The sequence below is a fragment of the Alligator mississippiensis genome, chromosome 12, assembly GCF_030867095.1.
Source record: "Alligator mississippiensis isolate rAllMis1 chromosome 12, rAllMis1, whole genome shotgun sequence".
Classification (NCBI taxonomy): Eukaryota; Metazoa; Chordata; order Crocodylia; family Alligatoridae; genus Alligator; species Alligator mississippiensis.
Window position 1 is genome coordinate 44589831 of NC_081835.1, and position 25015 is coordinate 44614845.

The window sequence follows — 25015 nt, forward strand, 5'->3', positions numbered from 1 at the left end:
GGCCCCTTCACTAGCCAGGATGTGGGGACAGCTGCCCCTGCTGCCACAGCTCCTGCCAGCAGGTCTCATCCTGCCTGGCAGCTGGGCACGCAGGGTATGTGCGTGTGACTGTGGAAGGATGTGGGAGGCCGTGGGGCATGTGGGTGGATTGTGAAGGGTATCACAGTGGGACTGTGTGTGGGGGGGGTTCCCCTGCCTCCGACAGGGTGCAACCCCCTCCTCCCCCCCACACAGCTCATGGACTGTCCCCCCACAGGGCCACAGGCCCCCTGGAGAGGCCACATGCCCCACTCCTGCTTGTTTCCCCAGCCTCCCCAGATTACAGTCCCACCTGGCCCCATCCCCCAACAACTCCTGCAGCCCCCACCTCCCATGGTGGCCCCACCTGGTCCCATCCCCTGCTTGCACCCCCAGCCCCCCCCAAAAAAAATTGCTGCCCCACCCAGTCCCAGCATCCTGACACTTTTAAGCCCCACACTGTCACTGGGCACAGGGCAGCAGGGGGCAGTGGGGCCCAGCCCCTGGTGCCTGGCACCTGCATTGCCACTGCCCCATTGTGCAGGTGCGGCCAGGGTCAGCAGGGCGCTGTACAGCTCTGCGCGCTGTGCAGCTGGGGCCAGAGGCTGTCACCCAGCCCTGTGCTGCCCAGGGGGAGGGGGGCTCTGCCACGAGGCCCCAGTGACCCTCAAGGCAGCTGCTACTGCCAGTGAGTGAGGGCTATTTTTTGTTTTAATTGCCAGGATGGTGGGGCCAGGCAGGGCAGTGATTGGGGGTGGGGGGAGGCTCTGAGCAGGTGGGGCTGGCAGGGGTCCCCCCCCATGGTCCCCTCCCCCCACCTCCAGCCCCCCCACCCCCTACTTACTGGCAAGAGTCCAGGTCCAGCTCCCTGTGGCAGGCATTCTGCCTGCTCTACACTGGCAGGCAGCTTGCTTTAGCACCGGGGCAAGGGCCAGCCATAAGTATGCTCTGGCTGGCTATCAGAATGTCTCTGTGGTGGACCGAGCTTCCAGTTGCCTCCAGGCATGGTCAGGGACTGTGCTCTGCCCAGCTTCCCCCCCCCCCCCCTTTTTTTTTTTTTTTTTTTTTTTACTCCTGGATATCCAGGGGTCTAATTTTGCCCTCGTGCAGCAAATTTGCAGGGCAGGGAATGGTTTGGGTTTTTTTTTGTTCCTGCACATGCCTCTTGCAGCATCCCAAAGGGCTTTGAGACACTGCAGGACGCACATGCATGCTTGTGTGAATGTGTCCACTGAGTGTAAAGGAAAAGAACCATTTGGAGCAAATAAGATGACAATCAACTTTTCATTAAAGAATAATATATGTGTGTTTTTAAGGTGGCAAACTTTAATGAGCTCCACCTATTTATTTATCCTGCACTCAGGGCAGTGGGGATTGTTTTATTTCAATCTATCTCTCTTAAAACACACACAGCTTGAACCTAGTGACTTAATCTGCTGTTAATGTGGGGGCCACATGGGCCCTTGGGATCCCTACAGTATCCACATGGAAGCTGGCTGATTGATGTTACTAGGAACACCAACCACCCCCATGGGCTCATACAACTGAGTAATGGCAATGCCATAGCTCATAATGGATTTGCTGAACATTCACGAGGCTCTCACATGCACTGTCACTGGGCACCCTATTGCACAGCCTTCGCTTTCTGGATATATAAGGTAAGAGGGTACAGCAGGTATTTCATGAACCTGAATATGAGAACACTGGGCTTGCCATCAATGGGGGTATGATTCAAGAGCAACTCCATTAAATTGACTGGCATTACATGACTAAGTGAAGAATCAGACTTCATGTCCTGCTCATCAAGTGTCGGTAACTATTAGTGCATCTTTTTTAAAGTCTGATCCAGTAACTATAGGTGCTTCTGATATGGCCTTTAAGAACTATTATCGTGTCAGTGCTAGGCAATAAAAGAGATCACGTCAGTGCACTCCAAAGCAACTGTGTGTGGAAAGTTTCCACAGCAGCAGGCTAGATTTCAACCCCTGAAATCCATGCACAAAAAGGAATTTTCACACTCAGATCTTCCCTCATTTCACACCTCAGTGTCTGCAGCATCTCTGCCATTGCCACACTCCTAGAATCCCACAAAGGCCCCAAGGATCTGTTGGAGGAGGATGCAGACCAAGACCCAAAGATGTGGATGGACACTGGCCTCCCTCCCACCCTCAGGACATTACACAAAAGGTGATAACACACTAGTGTAATCCTGCTTATACACATATGTTTTGGACTATGTGCTTTGGTACTAGAGCTCTGCCCTACTGCTGCGCTCTGAGATTTGCATGCTTTCATTTGATGTGTCACTTAAAAAGGTTATTACCCTGTTTTGTGCCTATGTCCTGATGCGCATCCTAAGAGAGTATACATAAGGGGTAAGTGGGTAGAAGGGAAGGGGGTGGGGGAGGGAAGTGGCAACAAATCTGTGTGTCACTGGCCATATCTGTATGTGTCTCTAGGTCTTCCTCCTAGATTCCTGCTATTGGAAGATGCACAGAGGCTGTAGAAAACAACTGTGTGGGGGAAGGTAGAAAGGGCAGGGGGGGGACGGGACAGAAGGGGTAGCAATGGGAGCAGCAGGAACCCAAGGGGCAGGTAAGGCAGCTGAGAAAGAAAGCTTCAGGGCTGTGACTGAGAAGAGCCAAGGAAAACTCCTGACCGGAGTCATCCTTTAAAATGGCATTCTCGCTGAGGCTGGCTAACCATAATTAGTAAATGACAACTGACAACTAAAGCTGTCTCACTAGTGAGTGTCAGAGCTGAAATCCTAGAGGGGATGCACTCAGCCTCGACCCTCAACAGAGCCCCCACTGGTGCTCCCAGAACCACAAAACAGAGGCCACCATGGTTGGCACAGGACCCCACTTGACAACCCCTAGAGGCAGAAGACTTCAGCGCCAACCCCAGCTGGCGCTTTCAAAGCAGTGGCAGGGGTGGCTGTGATCCCAAAGAGCAGCAACCCTGAGCAGTGCTTACCCTGTTCCAGGTACTGGGGACACAAGCATCACTCCTTAAAGTAGCAACAGCTGCTGCAACCCCAAGCAATTCTCCCTAAACTGGGGTAGTGCCAGCAAACCTGGGGGAAGCCCCAGGCAGCCAGTGTCAGGATCTCCAGCCACCAGTCCAGGGAGGGGGTTAGAAAAGAACAGGATTCATATCTTCACCTCCCCCTGACTCCAGACTGGGCCAAGTAGGAGCCCCAAGATGGAGTCCCCAACTGTGACGGAGGAATGCTCGTGAAATTTTTTTTTGTTTTTAGAGGTGCACAGACATAAAAATCGGTCACATATCAGATCGGCACCGATAAAAGGTAAATAAACATTATTGGCAAGTGGTTTTTTTTGGCTGGTATAGCAGATAATCTCTCTGATAAATGCCATGAGCACGCACACAGCTGCACACATGCACGTGGTCAAGAACGCACGGTGAATGCCATGGTGAGGGAGGGAGTGGGGCGGGGGCAGCCACAGCCCAGCCAAGGTGGTGAATGTGACCCTGGGAGTAAGATGGAGGCACGGGTGGCCAATGGGGTGGGGGGGCATCAGAAGCAGGGGGCGGCTCCCCACCACTGCATGCACCCTTGGTGGAGGCATGGGGGTCATGTGCCCCCCTGGGATGTGTGCATGGGGTGAGGGTGGTCTGTGCCAGCCTCTTCTCAGTGGTGGGGCTGGGCTGGGGCTACACTCAGGGAGGGTGGTGGTGGTGCTGGGAGGGGCATCTACAGGGAATTTTGGGGTGTCTAGAGGCCACCCCGTTTCTACCCCTCCCAGTGCCACTGTCTGCCCCACCCCATCCCGGCCCAGCTCCCAAGCCTGCCCTCACCCTGCACACACACACACACAAAAAATCAGAGGGGGGGGGGACAACACATGACAACCAAACCTACATGACCCCCATGCTTCCCCCAGGGGTGCGCACAGCAGCGGGGACCCGCTACCCCCCCACCCCGTGCCCCCAGATGACCTGCTCATGCCTCCATCCCGCTCTCAAGGGCACATTCACTGCCCTGCCCCAACCCACTCCCCTCTTCACTGGGGTAGCCTCAATCTGCCCACTCCCATGCCCCTCCCTGCCACAGACAGGAGGCTGCTCTCCAAGCTACCAAGCTGCATTCCTGTAAAATCGGCTAATCGGATTGGTATTGGCCGATATGGCTCATTAATAATCAGCCGTCGGTATCACCCAACAAAATCTTAAAATCGGTGCACCCCCAATTGTTTTATTTAGAAGGAAACAAGATTTTATTTTTTCTTCTACCACTGGTCACCTTGACAAAGGACAGGAGACAGTATTTTGTTCCAAGGCTACTGCAATTTCATCGCAAAAATTTTTCCAAGAACATTTAAAAAGATAGTAAGAAACCCTCAGAGATAGAAGAAAATCCCCACCCTTCACCCTGAAATACTACAAAGCATTAAATTCACACTGCAAGAATCTACAGAAGATGCTACTGTGCAGTGGTTACTGCACATTTTAGTACTTGCATAATCAAGTACTAAATAAATGTGCAGTAATCAGAGTTGCTGTTCAGTAGCACCGGCTAACATCTTTTAGGTGACGCTACTGTGCAGTAGCCCAATAATACTGCATAGTAGTGTATCAGCACTACTACACAGTACTATTCAGCTACTGTGCAGTCAGTGTCTTGTGTAGATGCAACTTCCTTATAACACAGCAAGTTTCTAACTTATGATCTGAGACTTCTATATTGCTCCTCCTTTTAAGGTCTTGTGTTCCCTACTGCTAAGATATCCCCCTTCTCTTCCTCTCTCAGATAAGCACTAGTGGACCTTACAAATACACCAGGTTACAATCTGCACAGGGAATATGGTTCATTTCCTCTCTCCTCCCCAGTTAATACAAAGATATGGGACAGGATTAGCACCCTCCACTGAAAGGGAATTAGCAAGGGATGCTAACACCATGGAGTGAACAGCCACATGTAGATATTCTTCATGAATAATTCATACATATTAACCTCATTATGCAAATGAATTAAAAGCTGAAGCATATGTTTTCCTGACATGTTCTACGATGGATGCAATACAGCTCTAAGTGGAGAGGAAGGGTGCAAGGGAGAACAACAGGGAGGGGCTGACAGTGGAAAAGGCTTGCACAGACCCTTTCAAGAGATGGCTGGAAAGGCCCCCTCTTCTAATCAAACTGCTGCAAGGACATTCAAGTGTTCTTGCTTGATAATGCAACTTGGCTTTGCACTCATTACTGAGTGAAGTGCTGAGGCTGCTGAACAGCCAGGGCAGATTAAAATAAACCCAAGCAGTTTAGAACTGGAATGTGTTTATCTGGCATCGCACACTTCTTATCAAACTAGAGGAGCAGAAGAGGGCAAAGCAGTAGTGTTCAGAGGCAGACTGAGTGTGTTGGGCATAGCTGACAGTAAGTCCAAGCTCAAGAAGAAGATAACGCATGAGCCTCACCTCCTTCCGGCAGGGCATAGAAATGGGGGGGGGGGGGGGGGGGGGGGGGTTGTTGGTTGGCATTATCTCATTGGGATGCACAGACCCTCTCCTGGGCAAGGAACCCAACACTCCTACTACATGGACAGCAGAGCTAAAAACACACTGGAGCACACCCCCCCCCCCACTCCCCCAGTATTTTAACTTCAGCAGAAATTTCCCTTATAGGCTCTGGCGAACGCAATCCCTAGAACTCTTCCTAGAACCCACATTGATGCATCCTGGATGGACTCCTGCTTTTAAGGTAGGCAAGACTGTCCTCTCTCCTTATCAGAATTTAATTTAAAGCATGGTCCTGCACTAGACTGGGACAATATAACTATTCCCAGCTCTGCCACTCATCCAAGGTAAGTTCTTGATTTCCTCTGTGCCTTGTTGCTTCTCCTTTTGTCTGTTTAGTCCAGTGGTTCTCAACCTTTTTGGCCCGAGGTACCTTTCAGAAAATGCTAGCTTTTAGCTTTCACCCATTTTTTGACTATGGAAAAATACTTATTTTGCAAAGAAGTCAGAGAGACCACAACAGGTTGGAATGTTTTTGATACTCTGGATTTGAAATCCAGAAGTCCCAGGGTTTATTTTGTGAATCATGTGTAGGTGTTTATACACTCAGTGTTAATATTGTATGACACCCCGTGGCACCCCTGAAAGGGATTGCAGGGCATTCTGGGTGAAAATCAGAAGTCTACTCTGCTTAGACTGCAAGCCTTTGGGTCTGGGACTGTCTCTCCATAAGTATTTGCATCTAGCAAAATGGCATCTCAATTTGTATTAATGTAATAGCATTCCTAGATTCATATTTACAAACACTATCTGAGCCCCTGAACAACTGGATACAACTCTGGTCATTCTTTTAAAGTTAAGTATATTTAAAGCAAACCAAAGAAATTCTCAATCATTCCCAGGGATACCGCAAGGCCTGTTCCATAACACCTTGCCCCAGGCAGATCACCATTAAGTCTCATGAATAGGAAACCCAGTATTTGACTACATAGAATACAATGCAGTGCTGGTGGTTACCTGTATGATTAAAAGACTTGAACACAAAAACGCCAGCAGCTCCCTTTACAAAGACTTTTTGTTTTAAACCAGCTGTCATCATCATTTAAACAAGAGAAAAAAAAAAAAGTTCCTTGCTCCTTATCAATGATCTAATGGGGCTGCAATGACACAGCAGCGTGAAAATCAGAAGATTGCAGAGACACAGTGAGGACATGGGTGGAAGCTGCAGTAGCACAGTAGGTTAATGTATGCCTTTCAGCTCTCTATGCCCAAGTCCAATAATATCAAGGGCAAACAACAAATCTCAGCACAAGATGTGGCCAGGACTGGAAGAGGCAAAAAGGTCAGGGATGAGCAATAGCAGTAGAGTACAGGGAACTGGAATTTAAACAGCAGGTGGTGCTGTAAATCAGGTAACAGAGGAAGCTTGCACAGTCCCTCATCACACTGCCCCAAGACAGTGAGCACAGTCCTTTCCCAGAAGGAACCACCTGTAGTATCTTCTAGCAAGCTGAGGGGCCAAGCTGCTCACAGAGAGCTGAACGCAGAGAGAAAAATAAAAAGCAAAGGTAGCAATGCAGTGTAGTGTAATAAACAGCCACTTAAGTAAACTGACATCTCATTTTAAAGGAGATACTTCCATATTGACACACTCAAAGTCTTTAGTGGAGACAGGCTCCCCTGCAGGGGACAGCAACCACCATGCAATTCCCCAGAGAGAGAGGGGAAGCCCTGGATTTGTGCTCTGCCCCAGCTCAGTCCCAGTGCCTCTGTCCCTTCCTTGATGCTGAAGCAACACCTGTTGAGGAGGATCAATTGTCAACTGGCTGGAGGCTGGCTGGCTGCTAAGCTCTGCCAACAAAGCTGCTCACCGCTCCCAGCTGATGGCTCAGCTTCTTGGGCCATCTGGAACTTTATGGACTGGGTGTTTCCTCATCACCATTAGAAGAAAGTGTCGATACTATCCATCTCCAGCAAACTGCCACCAGGTAATAAGGGTACAAGACCATGCCAACCACCAATACTAGACAAATATGAATGACAAGGAGGTAGGGTGGGAGAGAAAACTGCCCTCTGGATTTGAGAGTGGATCAGGGGGGAGAAAGAAAATGGGTTCTCAGCATGCAAGTATCCCTATAAAGGCATTAGACCTGCTTACAGTTACTATTATTTTCAGTTCCAAAAAAAGAAGAAACCTGTTGGGGGGGACACTTCACTCCCAACCCAGTTCCCTGGCACTGCCAGGGCCCCTCAGTCCCAACCCACAGTCCATCCCCACCCCCACCCTGGACATTGGTTCAGATTTCAAAAACCCACCTGGATGGAGATTGAAGGACCCAAAAAGAGGATGCGTCTGGGAAAACCTAAACATATGGTAACCCTAGACCTGCTGCAGCAGCAGGTACCATGACCAGCAATGGAAAGCAAGCAAAGAAATCCCAGCAATACAGGAATGAAGATCTCTGCAGAGTTTTCTCATCCACTTCTGAGGACTTCAGCTTCTCTTAGATGTTGTGGCAACTAGACAAGCTCAGATAAAAAGATTCAGAGAATGGGGAGAAGGGCAGGTAACACTATGCTTTTTCCTTCTTTTTGGAAAATGGGTTCAAATGCAGTAAAGGTAACAAATTAAAGGAGTGCCATGGTCTTAGCCCAGATAGCCATCAGGATCACAAGAAATCAAACATTGCATAGTGTGAAGCTGCTCAGAAAAGAGAGCTACAAAACAGTAAAGTGGTAATGCTTTCTGACTTCGAAGATTATTGCCAGAGCTGCAGAGGGTCCTATGAGAGGAATGGTAGGAGGATTCAGGCACAGTGCATAGAGACTGCTTGCAGTGTGCCATTAGGTCAAATGCAGACCTGCCTGTGCACTTAGTCCTGACTGGTAGTACCTGCTACTATTCCATTCCTGGCTCCTTCCTACACAACAGGTCTGCCAATGTAACTCCTTCCTGCTATTGTAACGTTCAGTCTCTTGAGCTTACGTTCGAGTGCAACAAATCTGGGTGCATCTACACGTGCAATTAGGGCAAATAAACAAACACCAGTGCAGTTCGTTTTGGAGTTTATTTCTCCAGGGCACAGCATTTACATGTGCACCGGGGACCGCAGAAGTTTGAGCCAGTGCAGAGCAGCCCGGGAGGTCAGCCCTGAGCTCTGGGTTGTGGCAGCAGGGCTCAGCTGGTGTACAAAGGTGGTAGAGTGTGGGGCTAGCCAGCAGGCAGCCCTCACACTGTAGCACCCTTGTGCCCCTGCCACTGTCTACATGTACATTGAGGCCATGTAAATTATTCCACCATAGGATAATATTCATCCTGAACAGTACTATCCTATGGTGGAGTTAATTTACTGAGTCCTGATATGGGTGCACGTGTAGACAGTGGCACTTTACTTAAGTAAGGCACACATGTAGATGCACCCCTCTACAGTGGTTTGACTAAGGAAAATAGCAGCCTAGAATGGGAAACACAAAATTTTAGTCACTGCCGACTAGGGTCAGTAATTTAAAAATTGTGTTAAAACATGGGAAGAGTCAGAATGTTAGGGAAGTGGAAGCACAAATATTAATATTACACTATTTGTCCTGCAAAGTGATGAGAATGCTGCTGGGACCTTGGGAGTAGGGAGGAAGGAGAGCCGCTAATGGTGTACCAAGAAGGAAGCTGTAGGGCACGTTCCGAGCAACATACACCTTATATAAGGCTGTATTTTAAAACTAGGGGTGGTCAACCTGAAGCACGTGTGCCGCAAGTGGCACAGGTAGGCTTTGCATATGGCATGTGGCAAACTGGGGAAGAGATGGGCAGCACAGCAGAAAATACGGCAGGGATCAGAAAACAGAGCAGCAGATAAAGCAGGGAGCAGAGGGGAAGAAGCAGAAAGCAGAGCAGTAGATCAGGTAGCAGAAGGGGATTGGAGCAGCATTTGGGGAGTGTGCAGAGCTAATTTGCGACATCTGCCGAAGAGGCTGATGCCAAATGTTTTAAACCATTGACATAACATTTGAAAACCCCATGTCTTCTACAACTGACAGATGAAGGGGCCTTGCATGTTACCCCCAATACCTCCAAAAGCCTTTCACACTGCCAAGAAAAAGAAAAAAAATATACATATAAAAAACAAAGATGTAATTTTAGACAAGCATAGAAAATTGTTCTAGCAGCAAAGCCATCAGAGACAACTGTTCATGGAACAGGGAGATATGACATTTAGTATCTCAGCTCCAAGAAATTACTTAAAAGTTAAAATAAAAACCATTCTTGAGCAGGTAGCACTCCAGCAGGATAAAATATTCAGTGCCATAGTGTTCCTGGACACCATATTTCTGACAATAAATTTCATGCCTCATATGCCACAACAGTTATGAGATTTCAGTCGACAACCAGAGAGTGGGCCCACATCCTTTCAAAGCAACCCAAAAAAAAAAAATCCTGGCAAATATATATTTTTATTATTGTTATTTACCGGTATGTCATTGCTTATAGTCTGGCCTGAATTGAAAAGGGAAGATCCACTACTGGAGCAGCAGCTTCCCCACCACTCACTCCTTTTTATAAACTGGTGAGAAATGGCAGCAGGACCCAGCCCATACACTGACAGGGGCTTTTTGATTTAACTGGCACCTTATATCTGTACCTCCAAGAATGGTTTTCATCCTCTCTAACAACCCACCACACCGGATTTGTCATAAGAAACTAGGGACTCAACCCTCAACATTCACATATGGCTAGTATCAAAGGGTCTCATTCTGCAAGAAGCTGCACAGACCCTTAAAACAGTTTATTATTCCAAGAACTTGCAGTCTAATATGGAAAACCCACAAGTACTGCTTGTGTTAGTTTCTTTGTCCTGCACCATGGACAACTCTCACAAATGGAGAGAGGGGACCAATGTAGAAAATAAGAAAAACCATGTTACCTTATATTCATTTTATGCTTTAATGCATGCCAGATGCATCTGACAGTCCACGTAACACTTGCCTTTTGCTTCCAGTCTTAAACTCAGTTATGGTATCAGAGTGCAATCTTAGAAACAGCTGCCAGGCTGCACTCCAGACCTGCCTGTATTTGACTGGTAACTCATGGTGCTCCCTGAGAATGTGGCTGATAAAGCTCTTTGGGGATGAATGGTACTATATGCGCCAAGATTGGAGGTCAATGAAATTAAGCTGATTTGCACCAGCTAGAGTTCCAACCTCTAAAAAGGAAGATATCATTCATTTTAAAATTTCACTTAAAAAAATTCCATCCTTGAGAACTGGTCCCCCAGTTAGTTATTGATCTGCTGTTGTTCTTTTGGATTGTAACATGACATTCAGAATGATTAGGTGAGAAATTCAATAGCTTACCACTTTCTTCTGAAAGCTTTTTGCATCTACGCAATACAATATTAGTGCATAGATTTCTCTTTTTCTACTGAGAGGCCAAAGTTGCTAGTATTATGGACTTAAAACCCTTCCAGTTTCAACTGGTCCTATGCTATTCCAGTACACCATGGTGCACTCTACTCCACCAGAATAATAAAGCAGAAAGAAGAGATGCACTCTGCCTGCAACTGACTGATTAGCTAACAGGAGACAGGTGCTAATTAATTAGAGGTGCCATTTTTATTTAGTACCAACACTCAGAATATTTCATATTATATTCTGATGAATCTGTTTCCCATGCAAAGGAACAAAGAGCAAAGCTAATGGCAATAAGTTAAAAGAATTTGTCATCACAGGTATGGAGTTCTGCAGTGGTCCTTCTCAGATGCTGTGTTAAACAACATGTCTGTTATCTCTCTGTACATACAACCATAGTGTTGTCTAATCCCATCTAGAGCAGGCTGAAAAACTCAAGACCAGGAAGCCTAATTCTGACCCCAGAATTTCTCTGCATGGAAAGCTGCTCTAATTTAAAAGATGCAACTGAAAAAACAGATTTAAGCACTAAACAGATAAAATGGTCACATCAGTATAACTGGCATTACACTGATATTAAAAGTAACTGACAGCCTTACACCAGTACACCTTTGCCTAATATTGTAAAGAACAATTTCACTCGAAAAGCAGCAATGGTAAGACTTCACAAGCTTAAAAGTTAGGTTGGTTTGGGTATTGCATGTCTAAGGCCATCCATTCGCTTAAGGCAAATAAGTTATTGCTTGCTCCCCCGCTGCCTAATGGTAAGACACAGTAATAGCCATATACTAAGTGCACAACACTAGGATAATTGTCCATCTGTCCATTCCTGATTGTGGTGTAACTTACACCAGTGTCCAAAACCAATGTAAATTATTTGTCTGCCAGGCCTTCAGTTAAGCTGATGTGAAAGGCTGTGTGGATGCTCTTAAATCAATATAAACTTGGTTTATATCAATTTAGCTTGAGGTAAATAGAAACAGGTTGCAGCTAAATTGAGAAAAACCACTCAAAAGCCAAATTATGAACATCTACACAGGAGTCTGCATCTGTTTAATTAAAAGCCACTTAAACATATATTTAAAGAGAAACCAGTACAACTTTTATGTTTAGACAGTGCCCCACAAACAACAATATAAAATGTGAGTAATTATTTTGATGTTAATGGAGCTAAAGGGAGGAAAAAAAATAAACCTACCTATAATAGATCACTGTGACGACAAAAAATAAATCAAAAAAACCCCAAACACATGCTCCACAACCAATGCACATTACCCTGTGAAAATACAGCAATACATCTAGCATGCTGAATGAGGCCAGTGTCTTTAGGATCTTCAGATTAGCAGTATTTTAGTATTTCGGATTACTCCATTTAAAATGACTAGCAAAGCTAAGATAGATATATTCAGAAGGAGAGGGAGGTAGGGCTCTACGAGACTGATATTCTCTATCCACAGAGCAAGTAGAGCAAGCAGAAGCAAGCTTTTCTTTCCTTTTGCTGTCCCAACTCTGATGCAGAGCAACTGCTTCCCAGAATGAGAAAGGACTTCAGTTTATCCCAGCATCAGAATTCTCATTAGCCCCTACATTTCCCAAATGCAGTCTGTTTCTGTAAGACAAAATTAAGCTTACAAGGCAAATACAAATCACCAAGAATCCTTGGCAGGACAAGCAGCTGGATTTAAGGTGCGTGCAATATGTAGTACAGAGAAAGAATACAACTAGGAACTCAGATCGCAGTTATATGCAGCCATACCGAAATACAGGTAGAGGAATAAAAAACAAAACAAAACAAAACAACAAACAAAAACATGCACATGATAAATGTGTCAGGTTGACTAGCAACTAGAGGCAGAGTCAGCTGTGACCCTGCACATAGAGAGAGCTGGGAGGGTGACTTATTACAAGTGTTCACATAGGCAGCATCTCTAGAAGAGAATATTCAATGCCACAAGGAAAGTAACAAAGGGGAAGAGAGACAGCTTACCCCTCGGAGCTGCTGGACACCACCAAATATTCTCATCACTCCATCAATCTCCTGCTCCAGCCTTCTAGCCCAATACTGCATCCTGCAAGAGTGGGGGAAGGCAAGGGAAGAGGAACGGGAAGAGAAAAAGAAAGAGAAAGTCAAAGTTCTGACACTTAGTAGATAAGATAAGCTGGATAATGGGGGGTGGGGGGGTGGCAGGAAAGAGTCAGCACTCTCAGCAAAGTTTACTGTTCTGTCTTTGCAGCACCAGGTGCAGGCAGAATACCAAGGATGTCTGGCCTCCAAGAGTTATGGCTGGGGCAGGTTATAAACTCCAAGACTACAAAAATGTACACAAGGCAAAGCAGAAGGGGTAAAGGAAAAGAAAAGAAACAGGCATAACAAAAATATCTTTTTTTCCTTTTGCTAAGGAGCTGAGAGAGATAATTATTTAACCCTAGAGGGATCAAGGTCCAGATGATTTGGCACCTGGATATTGGTATGGAATGCAGTTTATTGCCCCTTTCTGATCCTCTGGTAAGAGGAAACCAGTTTAGGATAACATATGCCCTCTTTTGGGAGACCAGACCCTATTCTTGCAAGGGAAGAGAAACATTGACCCACAAGGTTTTCCCCAACATCATCTTCCACAACTACAGATCCATAAAAAAAAAAAGTGACACAATGGGGAGCAGGCTCTTGCAGTCAGAAGAATCCCAGAACTCAGCTCACATAAAACCTTAGTTATATGCAACCGATACAGGTCTTGCAGCTTTGAGAGGTTTTGGGAATGGCTACCTCTTGGGTTAGTTGGACCCATCCACACAGAGCTTACTGTGGTCAGCAATGGTGCCCTCATGCACAATGAGCTGATCCTAGTGGACTATCCCCTAAACTGGAACCAGCGGAGTTGTACCTGTGTGGTTGTATGGATGGGTTAATCAACATAGGGGCAGGATACTTAGCACTTGCATTCCGCAGCGCCAATTAGCACATATAAAGCTTTATGTAACAGCTAAACTGCTTCCAGTTTTGGTTGCAACCTTCTTGAAGAATGTTTGAGGGCACTTGGTGCCGAACACGATATGAGATTACCTTGTAGGCGTAGCATTGGTTGCTTGATGGGTGGGAATTACACCATGCAGGTGCCACTTTTTATTTCTTCTGCTGGCCTAAAAAGAGTGCTGCTATCATGTCAGCGTCCTAGGTCGTCGTTGTCAGTGCTATTTTCACAGCACCATTTATCCCCAGGTGTGACCTTAGTGAACAGAATATAGGACTGCATAGAACAGAGACCAGGATTGGAAGCCTCCGGACCAGCATCAGGAGGTAACAGGCTCCAATCACAATAAGGAGAGAAGGAAGCATGACAGTTATCTGCTTTGGCCATTTCAAAGAAGGGACTTAAAAACTGACATTGCCCTGGAGAAGTGATTCTCAACCAGGGTGCAACGGTACCCTAGGGTGTCAAGAAATATTAGCAGCATTAGGAATGCAACACCTACACATAATTCACAAGATACACCCAGAGATTTCAGATAGAAATCTGTAGCGTCAAACCCATTCTGATCTGCTGCAGTCCAAGTTCTTTGCAATAGAATTGTTCTAGTACTTTCCCATAGTCAAAAAACAAGTGAAAGCCAAGAGCTGATATTTTTCTAATGGTTTCTTCAGTTTAACAAGGGGGAGCCTGGAGTTTAAAGAGGCTGAGAACCACTGTCTTAGAGCAAGATACATTTGCATGCCACAACCCCACCACCACTGAACCAAACTATCTTTCTTGAGAGAACAAGAAACAGGAAAACCCAGATGAGTAGTTTATGCTAACAGTCAACACTACGGTCCTCTGGGGTCAAACAAAAGATGCCAGTTTTGAGGGCTCAAAATGTCATAAAGACACCCCAAGATCATTACAAGCCTAATCACTAGAGCAGAGAACTGACGCATCACTTGTAAATACCTGTAGAGTAGATGGACAAAGGAATGCATCAGGTATTAGTTGTGGTTATAGGTAGTTATACCCTTGCTTGCCAATTGTGAACTTCATATATGAAGTTGTAAGTAGAAGCAAGATTTAACTGCATGGTCTACTCACAGAACAAATTGTGCTTAACGTGGGTGATTAAGCAAGTGTAGCTTCTGAAGCTGGCAACTCTGTTATATTTCCCTTAGGGAATTTAACTGGATAGGGAGGAAAAAGACCACAGCTGGCACCTTTTCTCCAAGATGGGGAAAGCAAAGCCTCTAGGAGAGCTGTTTTAGGAGGAGGAAAAATCACAAGTAGAGTTGGGCAAAATACGTTTCACTCAAATCTTTTACTTGCCAAATATGCCTACTTTGGTCAAGCAGAACTATTTGAAAATTTCCCCAAATGTTTCAGCCTGAAAAATTCTGAAGGGACTAGAAGCATTTCATTGGGTAAATATGCCTAAAAATATGCCTTAACCCCCTGCCGCCACCCCCCCAAATAAAATCAGTGATTTTTTTTCTTTAAAATTTGACCGGTGAACTGAGAGGGCACAGGGAGAAGAATCAATTATATGCAGGCCTAGTCACACATTTATATTCACTGCAGGGTTTCTTACACAGCAGGTACCTTTTACAGGTTTCTACCTTTTGTAGCATCTGGCTGTTTATTAACATCTGTCTATGCCATCTCTAGGAACAAAGGAATTGCAATATCAGATGAAACCGGTAGCCCATCTAGTCTACTCTCTTAATCCTAATCTCAAACGTACCCTATGCACAACATTTCAGAGAGGTTTAGTAATACAGGAAGTTTGAGGTATTTTCATTATTCGATTATTAAAATCATTTCAGCACATGCACACACATATAGAGAACAACACTGGGTGCTAAATTTCTTGAACATCCCATATTTTAACTGTAGCAGGTTTATTTAAATTAGAAAATTCATTCTATGCCCATAGAATAAAAGCACTGTCACAGGATCATAGGAAAGTAGGGCTAGAAGGGACCTCATGAGGTTCTCCAGTTTAGCCCCCTACTCAAGGCCAGATCATCCCCAACTAAACCATCTTAGCCATTTGCTGTTTGGGGAGGGGCCACTGTTTTCCATAATATGAAAGCAGCTGAAGTGTAAAACACAATTGAATCATAACCGTGAAGCTATGCTTGGCACTTGCAACGCATGTATTATGATTATAAAACATACCATGCAGTCAACTATCTTGAGCCATATCAGCCATGGTGCCACTGCTCTCATTCCTAGGTTGAACAGTCCACCTAAGGTTTTGGCCCCAACTAACTCAAGAGAGGTCACCATCAGTGGTCAATAAATAGCTTTCAATACATATACCAATTTGCAGACTCATCCAAGATCTAGATTACCCTAGAAAAGGTTGGCTGATATGTGGGCGGACTCAACTAATGCTGATAGAGCTTATAATACCAGGAAAAGCCTTTTTGCCACTTACTTTATACCAGTTCCCCAAATGAAATACTATATTAAAATGAAACGTGTGTATGTGAACTATACTTTTATTTGTATACACACATAGTATAAAATGAATGTATAATTATATATGCATGCAAAATGAAGTTATGATTAAATATATAAAATGAAAATATATAATGTTAGAGAGAAAGATTGAAAAAAAAAATCTCTTAACAGTACAATATTGGCAAGAGTCCCTGGTGTACACATGGCGTATATCTATGCGCAAAATGTACCATCACTGTCACATTTAGAAGCCAGTAGCAATTCCAAAAAAAAAAAATCACCCAGTCAAGGCAAGGTATGCCCTAAAATCTGGAACCCTCTGTTCATTCTTTAATTGCCATGTGTTGGGCATGAAGTTATTATATTACAAAAATAATCTTTTAAAAGGTATTCCATCTCCCTTGACTTCCAACCTCTTCTTCCTCCTGTGGTTTGAGATTTTATGGAAGGAAACTAGGGCAAGGCTGAAAAAGGGTAAAGAAACTCATATGCCATTATGTACATGGAGATTTCACTATGAAAAAATTCCAGTACTGAAACCACAAGCAATAAGACATGACAATCATTGCATTTTTGGCCCATTATTGCATGCCTCAGACGGTGTTACGGGGCTCAAGAAGCAATAATTCCTCAAAATGCTCAGCCTGGAATGTCATAGTGCTCTTGTGAAATGGTGTTTATAAATAGAACAAAGAAAAAACGGTAAGGCCCAATGCACCAAGTAGGATACTACTGACATGAATGCATTACTGTGCGCAGCAAGTCACAAGGCCCATTTCTGACCAGCGTACACAGCTTTTCTGTAAATTTATTTCCAGCCACAGCAGCCTGAAGTGGTTTGTGCAATGATGACATGGGATAGGATGGTACCACAGACCATAGTTTTGGGGACTCCAAATTCACCAAGACCCCATAACGAGACAGTCTTCCATTTCCAAGCCCCCCAATCTTCAATAACTATATTGCACAGTTGGCCTGGATTACTGGAAAAAACCAAAACCTCTCATATGCAATACATGTATTCATGCACACTCACCCACCCTTGCATAAGCTTAAATTCCCCGTGATTAAGTTGGGGGCTTTTGTGCTTATATTTCACCCTATACAATTTAGCCAGCTATTCTACTTTTAACGAAGGAAGTAGATAATTCTTTTTTAAAAAGTGCCCACCGGAGCCCTTTGTCATTATCTCTTCAAAGAACACTGTAAAAATGTTAATTTATTTCATAATCTGCATACTTGATTTTTGTTTTAAAGAGGAGATAAAACAGCTCGGTGTTTGGTATTAAAAAAAAAAAAAAAAAAAAAGCAACACTTCAAAAAGTATTTACTGCAGCGAGCATCAGAGCGAGATACATATCACTGCAGCAGTCTAACCTGTGTTGCATAGGAGTCTGACATTTACACCTTCCTACTCCTCCTCTCCCCCGACAAACAAGCAAAGAAAACACACAGGGGTCGCTGCAGACTTGAGCCGGTCCTAGCCTGTTCTTGTCCTGCTGCAAGCGACTGCTCATCCCTGCTGCAGCCCTGGGAGTGGTAGATGCTGCCTGCTTGCAGCTGGTGGGCTGCGCCATGCCCCACCCCCCCTGGGGCACCATGCCCTGCGCCCCACAGCACGGCAGAGCCCAGCAGGTGCAAGCAGGCGATGTCTGCCGCTCCTAGGGCTGCAGCAGGTGCAGCTGCCTGCAGCCGGATGAGAGCAGGCTGGGGCTGGCGGCTGCTGCAGGCTCAGGGGTTCCAGGATCTTCCCAGCGCTCTGCCTGTTTCCAACCCAGCCCTGGCAGCAGTGACCCCAGGAGCTGCTGGCATCAGCTGCCTGCACCAGAGCACGATGCAGCCCAATGGCTACAGGGAGCTGGTGTCGGCCACTCCTGGGGCCACTGCAGCCAGGGCTGGGGTGACTACCATGCCCTGCGCCACCCACGACTCCACTTGTCTGCGCTCACCCCAGCCGACCCCGGGAGCAGCTGACCAGGGAACCTATCCCTATTTCTTACATTATAAAAGTAGGCTTGTTTTATGTGAATTTGATTTATGCAGTGTTCTCCAGGTCAATGCTGATCTTATATGTAAATTTACCTTGTATATAAATCACAAATTTCAGGTGCAAAAGGGTCATCACATAACAGTGAATATGCATAAATTGAGGGAAACCTGTATAATAATAAGTTATAATCCCCATTTGAGACAATATATTCATGTAACCCTTTTGTAAAAAGTTTTATAAAAAGGTCACAACAGGCCATGGACTATATTAGGGGCCCAACCTTATGGGGCTCCCAGAGGCTCCTCTATAGATTAGTAAAGATTAAAGAAAAACACTCAGCCCAATGGGACTCAGTGCTCAGTCTAGAAGATCCCATTAATCATCTCTGTGATGCTTAGTTTCAGTTCTCAAAACTGTGGATTTGTGTCTCCAGAGATAACATCCTTGTTAAACAGCACTATATGGAGATGAGAGATAACAGACCCGATTACCTACCCATCAGCCCTCTTGTCACTCTGCAAGTCTGTGTACTCAGAGTCAAGCCCTTACCTCTCTCTGAAAGTGCAATGTTTCAAAAAGTTGTTTGATATCCTTGATTCATTTAACAAGAATAATCACTGTTTTCTACAAAAAGTGTACCTCAAGGCTGCCTGACCAGTGATATAGAAATTGTGATTTAAAGCATTATTTAAATCAAATCCACCCTGGTAGTGGGTGGCCTGGGCTGTGGTACCTGCAGCTAGTTCTGCTGCCCTTGGGCATGCAGTGGGGCAGGGGTGGCATGGCAGCTGGACTGCACTTCCCATCAGCTCTGGCAGCTCTTTCCGATTGCTGCTGCTACTGTCGCAGCCATCACCAGATCCAGCCCTGCTGCCTGGGCATCCCAGCCCGTCTGCCTCACACCCACGGCAGGACAGAGTCTCTGTGGAACCTCAGCCTGGGACCCACGTGGGCAGGGTGTGCTTGGCTAGGCAGCTGGGATTGAGCTGTGCACAGGTGGGAAGTGGCATCTGAGGGCTGGATGGGTGAGTAGGACCAGGATCAGGATCTTGGGGCAGTCAGTGTGGGGCCATGGCCCAGGGCAGAGCCATGATCTGCTGCTTGCACATCACTACACCAGTTGCCAGTTCTGGGGGTTCGGATGTGCCAGATTGCAGCTGTGCCCTGGGTCACCAGCCCCATGCTCTCAGTGCCAAGATCCTAGCCCTGCCTCCACCTGCCCAGTCCACTCACAGATGCCACTCCTGCCTCCCCCCCCCGGGGCAATCTGCCTGGCCAAGCACACCCTGCCTGTGCAGGTCCCAGGCTGGTCTCCATGGAGATGTTGGGGCTGGAATCGCCAGGCGTAACAGTGCAGTGCTCAGCCCCAAGGCAGAGCCACTTAGGGAGTTTTGGCGAGTAGGTGGAGAGGGTGCTGACCCAGCCTGCAACAGCTCACCAAGACTCCCTAATTGCCCACCCTTGCTCCAAGGTGCCACCCTGTCCTATCCTCTGCCTCAGTGTCCTTTGAAGTCATAAGACAGGACACTCAGCGATGTAATTCAGGGAAACAAAACTGACATTGAGGGAGCCATGTGTGTTCAGACACTGGGTGGACAGCTACTATCTCTGTGAGGTTCACACAGGAACTTACAAGCTGCTCTTCAGTTAGGAACAGTAGTGCTCCAGCTTTTTATCTGGTGAGCTAGACCAGCATTTCTCAACCCGTGGGTCGCAGCCCAGAAGTGGGTTGCAAACAAGCTTTAAAAATAGATTCTACTTTAAAGGAGAAAGACATGGGAAACTGTAGCTTTTCCCTTGCAGGCTGGTAGAGTTACAGCCTGCAAGGGGCTGCTTGGCCCCCCCCATACACTGAGGGTTGGGAGTGAGGGGCACTGAATCAGGACTGGCCATCCATGTTTACAAGTGAGTCCTGGTAAAAAAAAAATTGAGAATCACTGGGCTAGATAGTGCCCAGTCCATCCACAGGCTGGATCCAGCTGTTGGTCTCAATCTGGCAACCAGGCTGGTGCAGTATGGCCCAATCCAGCTGCACGGAGGGTGACAGGAGGGCAGACCAACCCCAATCCAGATGATCAGGAGAATGGGCTTAGCCCAGCCTCAACCCAGCCCCACAGGGTACAAGAGGGATTGGGGGTAAAAGATAGGGGCATGGCCCAGCCCTAATCCAGCTGCATGGGAGTGGGGCATGGCCCAGCCACATGGAGGGAAGGGGGCATGGCTTGACCTCAACCTTGCCATATGGAGGGAAGGGATGTGCCCTGGCTCCAACATACTGCATGGGGCTTGGGAATTTGGCAGTGGTGGTATTTATTGTCCCTATTCCCCTGCTACCAAGTTTTCTGACCCTTGGGGAGGCCCCACTGGCTGGATGCCATGGCTCCACAGACCATGTCTAGCCTGCAGACTGAAGGTTGAGCACCTCTGGCTTTAGAAACAGAAATCTGATCATAGGGCACCCTTTGTTAAAAGGATGGGAGAATGTAAAACAAAACAAACAAACAAAAAAATACAAAACAACAAACACCCCAACACCCACACAACACAATTTTGAGATCTGCACTTCAGTTGCTGTTAAAATTTTAAACAGCCTGATGCTACGATGAAGCTTTCTGCAAAGAAGAAGGAACAGAAAGGGAGTGATTACCCAAAGGTTTCAATCTTCTTTTTCCCTGCCCTCAACCTGAACCAAAACAGAGGATGAAGACTCATGAAAATGTGAAAGGACAATGAAGAAGTGATTTGATAAGTGGCTACACTGCCCTGGAGCTTACTGGCCTATCCAGAGGAAGCATACAAGTGTCTACACTTCACATAGTACATTCAGCCAAGTATGTTTCACTCTGATTCACATATTTTGGTTCAGTGCCCAAATATCGCTATTTAATAAGGTTATTAATTACCATGTTGTCTAATTTTTGCTGCACAGGAACTTTTCCTTTTAATTGGCTTAGTCCTTCAAAATGCTTAATCCTGTAACTATAATGGTGTGCATGCATGCATGCATGCATGCACGCACACACACAACACTGCCTATTTTCTTCAATTGCTTATGCACCTGAAATAGGAAGCCCTGTATACACCAACAGTCACTGTGGCATGGCTGGGGTATGTAGAGAAACTAAAAAGAACATGAAAGGTTCTCTTGTTTTGGTTTTTTCAAAAAGATAGGCCTTTAGCAGACAACCAGTTTATAGCAAAACCACCACAGAAATTACTGACTACACTCCCAGTAATTTCCAACCCTCCTACACTGTCATTTTCATGACTCCTTGTTAGCTTCATGGACATGCTCAGGTGTTTATCTGGAGTAGGTGTGAAAAGAATAGTTAGAATGCTAGATATTTGTCAAGATAAAACTCTCCCATTATCAACCCATCTTCCCCATCAGGAAAGGAAGACCATAAGAGGATATAGGTGAATGGAAGAGAGATGAAAACCAAAACACTAGAATTCATCACTTATTTGGGGAAGAACATGATTCAATAGATAGGACTTCAGTTACCAGTCCCAGACTGACCTGCTGTGGGGCCCTGTCCCCATCATTTAAAATTTCCTAGTCTTTTCTTTTTAAACCCCTACATTTTGTCTGTCTTTCCTATCGAGACATTCAGCTTTTTGCAGCAGGGACCGTCTCTTTAATACACATGTGTACAACACCTCACAAAGAAGGGTCCTGAACCCGGCTAGGTGCTCTAGGCACTATTATAGTACAAGAGTGGGGTAACTTGGAGAGGTACCTTTATAAATCTGCAACCAAGAGCTGAGTGAACAAACGCCCCCAAATACATATTCACATTTTGTATCAGATTTACATGGTGTATTTGTGCTCCATTTGTGTTTGTTTACCACAAATATTCTAGGGAGCTAGCAGAAACACTCAGAGAAACAGCTAGTTATAGAAAGATAGGACACGTGACTGCTGTGACAAACCAGGGCCACAGGGCATGGCCAAACAAAATAATTATACAAGCTGAAAAGGCGGGGGATGAGAAGCCACTGCAGTTCTGTTGAATTGAAGTAATTCTTTTGTCTGTTCCATCTCGTGGTAAGCGAGAGCTAAATCACAATTATTTACCACTGAATGAAACAGCTGGTAAAAATCACTGTGGTGTAGCTTCACCTACTGCAAAGGTAGATAGATGAAACAGTTGCAGGAGATTCAACTGACACACTCATAAGTCCCTATACACATTTTAAAGCAGTATAACTGTTCACCTGCCCATACCCGCAGAAGTGTAGAGTTGGAAGGAACCTCTGATGGTCATCTAGTCCAATACACCATGTAAGCAGGATCAAATATACCTGAACCATCCCTGACAGAAGTTTGTCTAGTCTGTTTTTAAATGCTTCAGATGAACGATTCTGCAACTTCCTCAGGTAGCAAGTTTCAGCATCTCCCCATACATGCCATTAGAAACAACTTTTTAAATATTGGAAGACTTGTTTCACCTTTCAATTTGCTCTTTTCTAGACAAAGCAAATCCAATCCTTTAACTTTTCCTCATGGGCCATGTTTATCATCATTGCACTATTACTATTATCATTATTTTTGCTTTCCTCCGAACACTCTAGTTTGCCTACAGCTTTCTTAAAAGAATAGCACCCCAAAAATCAACAGAGTACTCCAGCTGAGGCCTCATTCCCACAGCTCTCCTGCAAATATCCCAGAATGATATTTGCCTTTTGGCAATGGTGTCATATTATTGACTCACATTTAGTTTGGTCACCCTATAAACCCAAGATTCTTTTCTCTTATTCTACCTAGCTAGTTATCCTCCATTTTGTATTTCTACATTTGATTTCTCCTTTCTAAGTGTAGCATTTTGCACTTGTCAGTACTGAATTTCATCTCGTAGATTTCAGGCCATCTCTCCAATTTGTCAAGATCATTTTGAATTCTGATGATGTCCTCCAAAGTACAGTATAAGCCCTGTTATCCAGCATTTTACTAACCGGAATACTCTATTGACTGGAATTATGGCTGGCCAGCCAGCCAGCCGCACATTTTTTTTGGGGGGGGGGGGGGAACACGAGGGCAGCGGGAAGCTTGCCACCCACCACCCTGTGCTGCCACCGCTCCGCATCCAGCTGAAATGTCCATCATGTACTGCCTCCACTCTTGGCTGGATGTGGAGGAGTGGACGATGGTGGCCAAAACAGCTGGCAGTGGGTAACTGGAATTTATAGATACCCAGCACCCCCTATTCCACACTCATGCTGGATAATGGGCCTTTTAATGTACTTGCAATCCCACCCAGCTTGGTGTCACCTGAAAATTTTATAAGCATATGCTCTGTTCCATCATCCAAGTCAATTAATGAACACAGGAACTAGAACTGCCTCCAGAACAGACCTATGCAAGACCCCACTTGAACTGCCCTCCCAATCTGACACCAAACCATTGATAATAACCAGGGATCTGGGCTGTTTCCCATGGGAAAATGGAGTATAATGCGGATCTCCCAGATTTCTCATTTTAATCAGAGAAACCCGTGGATTTTGCAGTTTTGAGACAAGCCCTCCACAGACTGGCAGAGTTCCAGCCTGCAAGGGGCTGGGAGGGAGTAGGAGGAGGGCAGTCAGGCAGGGGCACATGCACATGGCTACCCAGCAGCCTGGAGAGCAACTCCTGCAGGTAAGTGGAAGGGAGGAAGGAATTGAGGCCCCAAAATCAGGAGGGACAGAGTTGGGCAGGACTGGGGCTACAATGCGTGGCCACAGGGCCCCAGCGGGAAGTGGAAAGGGGCCACGGGCAGCTTGTCTGGGTGGCAGGGAGGGTGGGGCTGGCTTTCCACTGCAGCACTCTCTCAAGGAGCAGGGAGAACCCATGACCTCCAGATCTGTCCACAGGGTGGGATGTCCACTGCAGGCTCGGGTTCCTGCCCTGCTGTCTTTCCCCTGGGCTCCCGCAGCCGAGCAGGTGCAACCTCATGCCACGCAGGCAAGCTGCTTGCTGCTGCAAGCTCTGTGATGCCCTGTTGACACATCTCCTGCGCGCAACCCTACGAAAGCACCCCCACTGGAGCCATGTGCTCGGGGGACGCATTCCCAGGGCAGCACAGAGCTTACAGCAGCAAGCGGCTTTCCCGTGTGGCCCCACTGTTCCCTACAGTGCCACGTTGCACCCACCAGGCTGCGGAGACCCTGGCCAAGGGCAGCAGGGCAGGTGCTCGAGTCCGCAGCAGGTTGCCTGTTCCTGCCCTGCGCATAGATCTGGGGGGCATGGGTTCCCTCTGCCCCTTGGGAGAGTGCTGCCCACAGCAGGCAGCAGGGGGGGAGCCAGGCTCTGTTCTACTGCAGCAGCCACTGACTCCTGCGAGGGGCAAAGGGCTGTGGACCTGGGTCCCTAGTGCCATAGCCCTGGCAGCTGGGGCCCCCCTCCAGCAGGGCTGGGGGGCTGAGTGGAGAGTGAGGGGCATGAGCAAGGCTGGGGAGGCCTTTCATTTTAATCATGGATTTGGGGGCTTAAAACAAAACAGAGAATTTCCAGTTTTTAAATCAAGGAAAACCAAGAGCCGTAATAATTATTCTTTGAGAGCAATGTGTCCAATTGCAATAAATCTTGAATTTCAAAAACTGCATATCAAAAAGGTGCAAAAACAGTTTTTCACAAAGGAGTTGGAAGCCAAAGAATAAATTCAGCAAATATACGAAATAAAAATAGGCTTGAGAAAAATTACAGTCTGCTTATA

The 25015-nt window shown here is 46.2% G+C and overlaps 1 protein-coding gene across 4 annotated transcripts in view; it reads right to left on the reverse strand.

The window, feature by feature from the left end:
• Positions 1-25015, reverse strand: part of CACNA2D2 (calcium voltage-gated channel auxiliary subunit alpha2delta 2) — a 736608-nt gene that overhangs the window by 684369 nt on the left and 27224 nt on the right. For all 4 annotated transcript variants that reach the window (XM_059716173.1, XM_059716174.1, XM_059716176.1 and 1 more), the window contains exon 2: positions 12886-12967. In XM_059716173.1, coding sequence (XP_059572156.1) covers positions 12886-12967 — 82 coding nt within the window. The remainder of the gene's footprint in view (positions 1-12885; positions 12968-25015) is intronic.